Raw genomic sequence first — 12,589 nt, forward strand, 5'->3', positions numbered from 1 at the left:
AAAGTACCTTCAGGAAAAGAGGAGAGGAATAGTGGAAGGACATAAGACAGGCAGTGCTGTTGTACTGAGCTCAGCAGGCAGAATTTACCCACCAAATGCCAGCCCTTCCTTCCTGACAACTTACTATTCAGCAACTCCATTCTAACGCTTGACACTACTGGCCCCATCAGGTGGTCTCCACCCACACTGCTTTATATATCACCTGGCCATTTCTTAAAAATGACATCTTCAGAATGTCTGCACTCTTCTTTTGCAGCTCCCACACTTTAGGACCAGTGATAATATCAGGCAGCAGCAGACAGCCATCAAAGGAAATGTTGTGCCAGCCAGACATTACAGGATCGGTCAAGATCAGCCTTTTAGTAATTGTTTTAAAACCTACTTCAGATGCTGATTACGGTTCACACTCAGATTATCTCCTGGTCTGTAGCTAACCATAGTTGGCAGCAGGAATAATGAATAATCAGACAAATAAGTTCAGAAACATTTAGATATTTTTAGTGGTTATACAAACACAAAGCAAGTGGTCTATAAAGACTTGTTAGTTTAGTAATAGGATCAATGAACCAAAGGGGTCCTGTGTGTTAAATGGAGCAATTCTATGAAGTGCTTCAGGAAAGAGGTTTTGTTGACATTGTGAATAAATCTACAAAGCTGTCAGCTCATGTCACCTCTGCAGTGAAAACAGAAAGTAAGACACTGGGTTGCAGGAAGGATGATTTGCAATTCCAATGCATCTTAATAACCCCAGTAAGTCCCAGGAGCAGGAGAGATGGATGGTTTGGAAACTCTCAGCCATCGTGGGCCAAACAGCTGCCTCCTGTGCTGTGATCCAGGATTAGATTTATATAATTGCTGCAATTTAGTAACAATACTATTCCAATTTTAATTTGCCTTTTGGATGGACTTAAAAGATCCTTTGGTACTTTTCAAAGAGTTTTCACTGTGTCCTAGTCAGCATTAATCTCTGGTTGTTTACCTCCTTGCTCCTAACATGCACAAATTGGCTGCATCTTTCAGTGGACATTTTGTGAGGAACTTATCAAGACTTTGACCCTGGTTCGATTCCAGCCACTGTCTGTAAGGAGCTTGCATGATCTCCCCATGTCTGCGTGGGTTTCCTCCGGGTGCTCCGGTTTCCTCCCACATTCCAAAAAGACATACAGGTTAGGAAGTTGTGGGCATGCTATGTTGGTGCCGGAAGTGTGGTGACACTTGCGGGCTGCCCCCAGAACACTATGCAAAAGATGCATTTCACTGTGTTTTGATGTACATGTGACTAATAAAGATATCTTATCTTTCAGAGACGCTGGAGCTACATGGTTTGGTTCACTTTTAAAATTGCGTCCACATTGACAGGATGCAGCACAGAGTTAGTGCTGAGCACTTTTGGAGGTTGCAATAAAAACTTGTTAATGTTAATGTGGAGAGTAGAGGGCCGCACACTGGCTTAAAAAAAATCAGGTGCCATTTATCAGGGCTGGGAATGGGGCATTGCTGCACATTGTTGTAAGACGATGGGTCCTCCTTGGTGCAGAACAGAGGAAGCATTGGGGTATCCAACAGAAAAGGCAAACAGCTAGAAGTAGGTGAAGAGACGTCACAGGACTTCGGTAATGCATGAGGTTGATTCTAGAGAATAATAGAACCACAAGATACGATGGAGGGTTGTGGAATATGCATATGCAAAAAAATAACCTGTAGCGGAACAGGGGACAAGGACGTGGCAAGAAGGACTTTAGTGGTGGAGAGACTGGAGTAATGAGATCCATTACGCAGAGTGAATTGGGAGAGAGTGCACTTTAGGAAGCAATCCCAATGAACCTTATCCTCAGGACCCCATTGCTATTGCTCTTGCCAGGTCTAAACTTGTTCCTAATCAGTGGGCACCACTGCTGGAGCTCCAGAACATAAAGCACTGAGGCCAAACAAAAACAAAATCAGTGTGTTAGTGCTTATGTGGCAGAAATGAGGTGAAGTGAACTGGAACCTTCAGAAGCTGGAGGGAAGTAGAAGTGCATTCCAAAGCACTTTACAAGCAATTGTGTCCTTTGATAAGGCAGCCATCATTGCTGGGAAGGCTGATATGGCAGCTAAATTGTGCACAGTAGGATCCCACAAAGAAAGAATAGGATGACTGGCTGATTAATTTGACTTTGGTGATGTTGCCTGAGGAACAAATGTTGTCCAGGTCAGGATTCTGTGTGAAGCTCCATTGGATGTTTCCTGCTTGATCTTAAAGATAAATGGGATTGGTGCAACATCTGAGACAACACCTCTGGCAATGCAGCAGTCTCCCCATGGCTGGGCAGATCGTGTGAACAGTCCCTGGAATGGAGATCAGCACAGATGGCAGAGGATTTGAAGCAGGGGACATCATTAATGCAGCAGAAACTGGAACTCTTTTAAAGCCATGTGCAAAAGGATGGGTTACTGCATCCCTGAATGAACACAGGGTAAGAAAATGCCAAAGTGGCCAAGAGGTTACATACAGAGACAAATCAGACCCAAGCTGAAATACTGGAGAACAGAGATCAAAATCAATCTAGTTAACAGCTGCTATCACAATATTGAAGAGGAAGGCAATAGATGTCTGCATTGCCAATAGCAAAACCTACCATGTTAGATGGGAAATCTATTAAGGAGCCCATAGGACAGATGAAGGATTTCTTAGCACAGATTCAGGTGGACTCCCTAGATAAAGGCATCAGTTTATATTACAAAGCTGTTCCTAAATTACGGATAATTAATTGTAGGGCTGATGTTCTGATTAAAATTGGATGCAAAATTCTGGTTAGAATACCATGGCTTCACCCTTGGCTGTGTGAAGAACTGATGGCTGTGTTTCCCTACTGTAGATTGAGAACTTACTGTGACACAGAAGGAGGTCATTCAGCTCATTGAGTCCATGCCAGCTCCTGGCAGAACAGTCCCATTCCTTAATATTTAAAAACTATCTGTCATCTGGGATTGGTCCCATGAATTAGAGCTAGGCCCAAACAGCAACAATATTTGAAGTAAACAGTCAAACAGAACAAGAAAACACTGGGCCAATCAATTTGAGAATGGACATTTTCTGTCCCATAATGATTAAATGATTTTATGGATATTAAATATTCTGATCACTATTCAGAGGTCAGGTAGCTCTTGGTAGTTTGATCTTTATACTCATTGGCCATATCTGGACTGTAATCTGTTCAGTGCATTCTATACCCACAGTCACCCTTACTAAATGTATAAAAAAGAGATTAACCCATTTAGCTCACTGCTGTTTGCATGATTCTCTGTACGTAAGACAACTGTTGAGTTAGTTCACTCTAACTGCACTCCAGAAAGTGGCTAATTGTATGTAATCCACGTTATTTCTGAGAAATGTGTTCAAATATGGGTTCATGGACCTTTAACACACATTGCTGACATCACGTGTGCACGTCTCTATGGCTGTTTCCCTAAAACTGGTCACAACCACTGCAACATGTGTGGGGATTAACATAATTATAATTGAGATGTTGCTTATTGTAAATTCTGTTTATCAGTTCTCAGAATGTAGATGTCACTGACAATACTAACATTTATTGTCCGAGCTGAACTGCCCCGAACAGAGGAGGCAGTTAAGAGTCAACCATGTTGGTGGGTCTGCAGTCACATCGAGGACAGCCAGATTTCCTTCCCTCAAAGACATTAGTGGACCAGACGTTTCTTTGCAAGAATCCAGTGGTTTCTTTACCCAGTGATACGTTTTCTTTACCCAGATTTATTTCAATACTTGAATCTAGTTCCCCAGCTGCCATAGTGGGATTTGAAATAATGTCCCTGGATTAACAGTCCAAAACTGTGGCTGATAGCCCAGTAACCTAACCTACTGTATCCCTGAAGAAAGAGCTAATAAATACTGATAATTCATGCAGTCAGGCGATAGGAAGAAAACCACTTACATAAATGATCTGCACTCACCTGTTTATAGAGGAAAGACTGGCTCCTGAAGGTTAGCTCCCAGAACTCCAGGTGGCTAAAGTCAATTGAAACAAACAAGCAGTCAGGTTATAATTAAACAATATTCTCTGAGCATAGAACAGTGGAGAAAAAGTATTTTAAACAAGTTTAATGATATCATGTCAACTTCCAGCCTTAGTAATTGGTGATAAAAAGAAGAAATGTTGGAAACACTCAGCAGGTCAGACAGCATCTGTGGAGAGAGAAAAGGAGTTAATGTTTCAGGTTGATGATCTTTAATCAAAACTGTGGAAAAGTTAGAAATCAAACAATGTTTAAGTTGCAGAAAAGGTGATGGTAGTGGTGATGTTGGGTGATTGGAGAGCAGAAAGAACAAAAGGGAAGGTCTGTGATGGAGTGGAGACTGGGAGAGGTTGAGTGACACGTCTGCTGGGGTTTTTCCCCCCATCGGTGATGAAACATCTTTGCCTGAAGCATTAATTCTCATTCTCTCTCCACACATGCTGCCCGACCTGCTTAGTGTTTCCATCGTTTCCTCCTTTTAAGCTCAGATTTTCAATATCAGCAGTACTTTGCTTTTGAATAACTGGTGCCTTTTTATTGACCACTTGGTCTGCTTTGATCCTAAACAAAAAGTCAGCAATTGACAGTAAGAAAGCCTGCAATGTCAAAAACAAGCAGTTAATTGAGGATCTCGTGCAGTGAGTCCTGCCTTCATTCTGGACAAAAGGTTGGAGTTTACACTGAATCACACGTGAACCATAAATGACTGGTGTGGCAGTCTCCTTCACAAATGGAACATGGTTGGGTCATTCCAGTGTAGAGGTGACGAAGTGAAGCCTGTTTATCAAATAACTGACACTTACAATAGTAAGTGTCGAGGGCTGTATCACCAGCACAACGGTACAACCAGTGGAGCTGCCGCCACACAGTTCCAATGACCCAGGTTCAATCCCAACCTCTGGTGCTCTCCATGTGGGGTCTGCACATTCACCCTTTGACTGTTTGGGTTTCCCCCGGATGCTCTGGTTTCCTCCCAGATCATCCCAAAGACACGCGGCTGCCCCACATCCCGAAGGCATGCTGCTTGCCTGCTGTAAGTTGCCCCTGGCATAGGTAAGTTGCAGGAGAAACACCTACCTACACTGGGTGGGGGCTGGTGGACATGTGAGGGGAAATAAATTACAGGGAAATAAGGGGGGGAGTGGGGTTGCTGGGAGTGCTCTGAGAGCCAGCATGAACTCCATGGGCCAAATAGCCTCCTGCCATGTTTTTAGAAAATATGAACTCTTGCACCCCTTGAATCGAAAACCAATCTCAACTTACACCGGGAATCTGATGTCAGTCACTTTTCAAATGACATCTGAATAAATAAGTAACTTTAGGCATCAGTGTATCCACCTTGAAATTGTGGGTCCCATCACCCAGCTTAAACCTGAGAATGTCCCTCACTGCAATAACAAGGTGCACCTCTGAAGCACCTTCAAGGGTACCAAAGCATCACAATGTGCTTCACAGCAGCAATAATCACACAAAATGCAGCACTGAGGCATATGAAGAGATATTAAAATGGAAAATCATAAGCTTGATGGAGGTTGAAGAAGCATCTGAGAGGGAGTTCCAGAGCTTAGCCCTTGAAAGGTGTGCATGAGGATTGAACAGGAGCCCAGAGATTACAGAAGATTGCAGGGGTGGAGGAGACTGCCGAGATATGGAGGAGTGAAGGCAAGGAAGACTCTAAAACAGACATGCTGCTTTACCACAACAGTGCAAACAAAAGAGGGAGAAATGGGAAAGAGATCCTTTATTTGAAGTGGTCTTAAATACCATTGATCTTGCTTCACTTGTTTGAAATCAGTAAGGAAGGCTTTGACAGCCACTACGCTACAGCCGCCTTATGGTACTTGAGCCTTGTGTGTGCAGAGTGAGGACTTGGAATCATACCCCAAATAATCCAGCACCCTGGGGTGGTGAGGGGGAACAGTGTGCAGGAGCTCTTCAACCTTTAGATCACCCTAAAGGAACACTGGGCAGCAGAAGCCCTTGGCGGAGTCGGTTGTGGGAGCGCACACGGCCAGCCAAAGCGTCTGAGTGGTTTTGGGTTGGCTCATTGCTTTTCAGATTCAGAAACACTGGTCTCTGGACGTGCACAAGTTTGGCTTTTGCACTTTGTGAAATACGACAAGGGCTTTCTTCTCTTTGGACCCCACACAGCCTTGACCACTGAGAGAGAGCAAATTCTTGACAACTCAAACCGCTGGAAAAGACATAACACTGTGGGCTGTAACTGAAATACTCTACGTGCTTTGAGGATGGTGGAAGGTGAATCTACTTATAAATCAGTGGAGTGTGTAATCACAGGAGTATTTAGTGCCTCCTCTTTCAGCTTATGGAATGATACAGTCCTGCCTGGCAACTGAGCAAAACAAGCTGCAAGAGAAATCCATCATCTCTATTTCCCTTCTGAGGCCAGACAGAAACCTGGGAATGTACACTGCGGCTTCCAACCCACACAAACGGGGTTTTGTTCCTCAAGCACACATCATGTGAAGAAAAAAAAAGTCTAGGAATCTGCAACTCAAATCTATCCATACTACCAAGGGAGAATTAAAATCACTGACTTGCTTCCAATGTTACAAAGTAGTCAGGCCTTTAATGGGAGCTGCATTATAAAATACCACATCCTGTTACATTCTTACCTCAACGAGGAGTAGGTAAGGGTGGGGATCATAGTGCCAACACTGGAGTTTAGCTGGGGAGGAAAATTTAGTAAATTCCCCAGTTGTGTCAATAATTGATGTTTCTGCATTCTAAGCAGAAAGGACAGAAATGGTAATATTTCAGAGCCCTGATTCAAGGCTGTTCATTTGGGAAAAATTCCAGACTTAACACTTAAAATCTGGCCGCTGGGTTCGAGACCAGATCCTTAAAATCACGCATTACATACAAAGCAAACACTGAACAGAAAGGCTTGAACTACCAGCAATGATATAGGGAAGCTGAGTGAAATTTGTGGAAGGCATCACACATGGAGGGGGCTCCATCGAGCTGTAGCTATTATTTCCCAGGGAGCTAAAACATTGCTCATTTGATTTAAGCAACTTTTGAGCATCAGACCTAGGAATATCTTTCCTGACTCCAAGAATCATTGGCCTCTTATCTTAGCGTTCACTCCACAAGGCCGAACAGTGGCAAATACAGGATGTGAGTGTCAGAGCCAGCCATGGCTTTGAGTCAGCAGGCTGTGGGTCCAAGCCCCACTCTCACAACTTGATCAATAATATCTAGCTGACACTCTGGTGCAGTACTGTGGGAGTGCCACATTGCCAGCAACGCCTCAACCAAAGTTTACTCTCTCAAGTAAAAGATCCAAGGGCACCTTTTCAAACCACAGCAGGGAAGTTATCCCCACTGTTCTGGCTAACATGTATCTGTCAATCAACATCACTAAAACATGTCATTGCTATCTGTGGAAATTTGGTCAGTGTAAAAGACCACCACACTTCCCAGCAAGTGCAGCAGCAAAGGTGGTTGAAAGGGAATTTGGCAGAGGTGCAGAGGAACATGACTGGTTTAGACAGGGGTAATCAGTGGGAATGTTTAGCAGGGGTAATCAGAGGGAATGTTTAGCAGGGGTAATCAGAGGGAATGTTTAGCAGGGGTAATCAGAGGGAATGATTAGCAGGGGTAATCAGAGGGAATGATTAGCGGGGTAATCAGAGGGAATGTTTAGAGAGGGGTATGCAGTGGGAATTTTTAGACGGGATGTGCAGTGGGAATTTTTAGATGGGTTATGCAGAGGGAAAGTTTAGACAAGGTAAGCAGAGAGAAAGTTTAGACGAGGTAAGCATTAGTCAGCAATTCAAGGAGTGGATACAGATCTAAAGTTCAGAACAAAAGATTCCTGAAGATGTGAGTTAAAACGTTTTTATGTAGAGAGTGTGATGATCTAGCAGTCACTACCATACAGACATAGAGATGGAATCAGCCAATGCCTCCAAAGGGGAATTGGGTAAGTACTTGACAGAGAATGATTTGCAGAGTTAGGGGAAACAGCAGTGTGGGGGAATGTGACTAGTGGGGTTACTCTGCTAACAGCTAGCACAGTCCCGATGAACAAATGGCCCATTTCTGTGCATAACAATTCTAACAGTGACTACACTTCATAATTACCCCACTGGCTGGGAAGCGTTTTGGGACGTCTTAAAAGGCACTTGAATAGCACTATAGAAATGTAAATTTTTCCTTTCTTTGAGCATCTATTTCTCTATTGAACAAAGTTCCACTTTTCAGACAAAGCTATTTAGAGGAAATAAAATCTGCACAAAAACAGTGTTTAGAGTAAATGCATTTCCCACCACAGATAGCAATAAAGATCCAACACAGGATTCTGCAGCTCCCTCATTGGCTGCAGATCTTGCCCAGCGTGGAACTCAGCCGATTTCCATATGTCCTAACGACAGAGAAGGAAGCCACTCAGCCTATCAAGTCTATGCTGGTTCATAGGGCAATTCAACTCCCTGAAGCCTTTTCTACCCCGCAATCCCAACAAGTCTACCATTCACGAGGGACAGTTTACAGTGGCCAAGTAATCTATGGACCTGTGCATCAATTCTCTGTATTCAAAGTGGTACTGGCAGTAATGCAAAGTTATGCTCTTCAGTTAGATGGTGGGAAGACAAGTCGTTGCTCGGCAGCAGAGGAGCTGAGATGGATCCCGCCTCCACTGTGATATTCTGGTTCACCTCTGAAATATGTTGTTGTGAGTTATTATTAGAGGCCGATTTCTAATACTGTTCCAGTACCAGCAGCTGTCAACCCCTCCGGCCCTCCAAACTCATCCTCCTGAAATTATGCCATTTTTGCTCTCCAAAGATTAATTTGATCTAAAAATGGGTAGTTTTCTCAAATTCTTCTATCAGCATTGAATAGCATCGACACGCTTCTTGACCATTTAGTTGAGTGTTTTCCAACTGCAAGTACTTTTTTTTTGCTCAAGTTAAATCTGCAAAAAAATGCTAAACAATTCTGCTTGCATGGGAGGTTTACTTTATTTATACAGCTCTTCCAGCCCAACGAGCCCGCGCCGCCCAATTACACCCATGTTAACCTACTAACCCATACGTCTTTGGAATGTGGGAGGAAACCCACGCAGTACAAACTTCTTACAGACAGCAGCGGGAATTGAACCCTGAAAATACTTTAGAAATTGGACTGGCCAAATCTACCTTCCTTAAAAAATATTAAAAGTATTCAACGATATGGATTGATTGGCTTTAATGATTTTGAAGAGCCTTCAATATACCACCACGTGATAGGTAAACCCCTTTCTCATTCCAATTTATCAGCACATTGGTGTTGCTCATACAATAATGTTCTCTGCACTCGTGGCATCAAAATGTAACAAGAAATGCAGTCTTGTGATTAGAGAGTCAGTTACAACAATCATGTTGAGGCTTGATGAGACCACACTTGCAGAATCAACCAGACCAACCTCAAGAGTGTGTTACCAAAGTACTACCAGCACATCTCCTGTCCCACCAGGGGTCCTAACACCCTTGGCCATTGCTATACAACCATTAAAGGTGCCTTCCGAGTCACCACTCGCCTCACTTTGCTAAGTCAGACCACCAGGCCGTGCTCCTTCTCCCTGCCATCAAACAGAAACTGAAATGGGAGGATCCAGTACAGAAAGTCGTGCGGTGCTGGTCTGAGGAAATAGATGAGCTTCTACGTGACTGCTTTGAGCCTGGTCCATGTTCAAAGACTCAGCTGCCAGCCTTGATGAATATGTCACCACCATCACAGACTTCGTCAGCAAGTGTGTTGAGGACTGTGTACCAAAGAGGACAATACGGGTGTTCCCACACCAGAAACTACTGATGAAATGGGAGATCCACTCCCTACTGAAGTCGAGGACTGTTGCATTCGAATCAGGTGACACCGACCTTTACAAGAAATCAAGATACGACCTCCGTAAAGCTATCAGAGATGCCAAGAGACAATACCAGTCCACAATCTAGTCCCAGACCAGCCACCAGTTGTGGCAGGGCTTACATACTATAATAGGCTACAAAACTAAGTTGGGCAGCATCACCAACAACAGCGCATCCCTTCCTGATGAGCTTAATGCATTCTATGCATATTTTGAACAGAAGGGGATTGGTTTGTCATCACGCACCCTGACAGCCTCCAATGCACCTGAACCCATGGTCACCGTCGAGGACGTACGATCAGTCTTCCGGAGAGTGAACCCAAGGAAAGCATCTGGCCCAGATGGTGTCCCTAGCCATGTCCTCAGATATTCTGCTGATCAGCTGGCGGGGGTATTTGAAGACATAGTTAACCTCTCCCTGCTTCAATCTCAGGTTCCCACCTGTTTTAAGAAGACCACTATCATCACAGTACCTAAGAAAAACAAGGTAACATCCCTTAATGACTACTGACCGGTGGCTCTGACATCTACCAGCATGAAGTGCTTCGAGAGGTTGGTCATGGCACGCATTAACTCCAGCCTCCCAGAAGACCTCAACCCAATGCAATTCACCTACCGCCGAAACAGGTCTATGGCGGACGCCATCTCCCTGGCCCTATATTCATCTCTGGAGCATCTGGACAGTAAAGACACCTATGTTAGACTATTGTTTATTGACTATAGCTCCGCCTTCAATACTATAAATCCAAGCAAACTCATCACCAAACTCCGAGACCTGGGACTCAACACCTCCCTCTGTAACTGGATCCTTGACTTTCTGACCACCAGACCGCAATCAGTGAGGATAGGCAGCAACATCTCCAGTACGATTATTCTCGACACTGGTGCCCCACAAGGCTGTGTCCTCAGCTCTCTACTCTACTCCCTATACACTCATGCCTGCATGGCCAAATTCTGCTCTAACTCCATTTAAAAGTTTGCAGATGATACCATTGTAGTGGGCCGTATCTCAAATAATGATGTGTTGGAGTACAGGAATGACATAGAGAGCGTAGTGACATGGTGACATGACAACAACCTTTCCCTCAGTGTCAGCAAAACAAAAGAGCTCGTCATTGACTTCAGGAAGGAGGGCGGTGCACATGCACCTGTCTACGTCAATGGTGCTGAGGTTGAGAGGGTTAAGAGCTTCAAGTTCCTGGGAGTGAACATCATTAAAAGTCTATCCTGGCCCAACCACGTAGATGCCACGGCCAAGAAAGCTCACCAGCACTTCTACTTCCTCAGGAGGCTAAAGAAATTTGGCATGTCCACTTTGACACACTCCAACTTTTATTGAAGCACGATAGAAAGCATCCAGTCTGGATGCATCATGGCTTGGTATGGCAACTGCTCTGCCCAGGACCACAAGAAACTGCAGCAAGTTGTGGACACAGCTCAGTACATCACAGAAACCAGCCTCCCCTCCACGGACTCTGTCTATACTTCTCGCTGCCTTGGTGAAGCAGCCAGTGTAATCAAAGACCCCACCCACCTGGGACATCTCTCTTCTCCCCTCTCCCATCAGGCAGAAGATACAGGAGCCTGAGGGCACATACCACCAGGCTCAAGGACAGCTTCTATCCCACTGTTATAAGACTATTGAACGGTTCCCTCATACGATGAAATAGACTCTTGACCTCACAATCTAGCTTGTTATGTCCTTGCATCTTATTGTCTACCTGCACTGCACTTCCTCTGTAGCTGTGACACTTTACTCTGTATTCTGTTACTGTTTTTACCTTGTGCTACCTCAATGCACTATGTAATGAATTGATCTGTACGAACAGTATACAAGACAAGTTTTTCACTGTACCTTGGTACAAGTGACAATAAACCAAAACCAAAGTGCAATTTTGGTCTCCATACCCAAGGAAGGATATACTTGCCATTGAGCAAATGCAATGAAGGTTAACCAGACTGAGCTAGGAATGGTAGTGCTATCAAATAAGTAGAGATGGATCAATGAGGTCTGTATTCACTTGAACTGAAAGGATAAGAGGAGACTTCACACTGAAGAGTCTAAAAGCAGAAGTCTTGATCTCACAACCTACCTCAAGGGGTAAACCATTTCAGACAGAAATGAGAAATTCCTTCACCCAGAAGGTAATGAGCCTGTGGAATTCTCTACAACAGAAAACTTTGGAGGCCAGGTTGCTGAATATGAACAAAAAACATCCAGGAGTATGGGGAGAGAGCAGGAACAAGGTAATTGGTTTATTATTATCACATGTACCGAGAAACAGTGAAAAGCTTTGTTTTACGTGCCATCCATACAGATCATTTCAAAACATTAGTACTTCGAGGTAGTACATGGGAAAAGCAATAACAGAATGCAGAATATTATAGTATTGTTACAGAGAAAGTGCAGTGCAGGTAGACAATGAGCTGCAAGGGTCACAATGAGGTAGATTGTGAGATCAAGAGTTCAGTTTTATCATACAATATGTCTTTTTAAGAGTCTTATAACAGCCAGATAGAAGTTGTCTTGAGCCTGGTGGTGCATGTTTTCAAGCTTTTGTATCTTCTGCCCGATGGAAAGGGGAGAGAGAAGAGAGAATGTTCAGGGTGGAAGGGGTCTTTCATTATGTTGGCTGCTTTCCTGAGGCAGCGAGAAGTGTAGACAGAGTCCATGGAGGGGAGGCTGGTTTTCGTGATGGA

General features: G+C 44.0%; 1 protein-coding gene across 2 annotated transcripts in view; it reads right to left on the reverse strand.

The window, feature by feature from the left end:
• The window catches only part of pusl1 (pseudouridine synthase like 1), a 67,792-nt gene that overhangs the window by 15,427 nt on the left and 39,776 nt on the right, over positions 1 to 12,589 (reverse strand). For both annotated transcript variants that reach the window (XR_007958228.1, XM_052039025.1), the window contains exon 7: positions 3,955 to 4,009. Coding sequence is in view for 1 of the 2 variants with exons in the window: in XM_052039025.1 (XP_051894985.1) it covers positions 3,955 to 4,009 (55 nt within the window). In the remaining variant the exon portion in view is untranslated. The remainder of the gene's footprint in view (positions 1 to 3,954; positions 4,010 to 12,589) is intronic.

This window comes from Pristis pectinata, chromosome 26 (assembly GCF_009764475.1).
Source record: "Pristis pectinata isolate sPriPec2 chromosome 26, sPriPec2.1.pri, whole genome shotgun sequence".
NCBI classification, from domain to species: Eukaryota; Metazoa; Chordata; class Chondrichthyes; order Rhinopristiformes; family Pristidae; genus Pristis; species Pristis pectinata.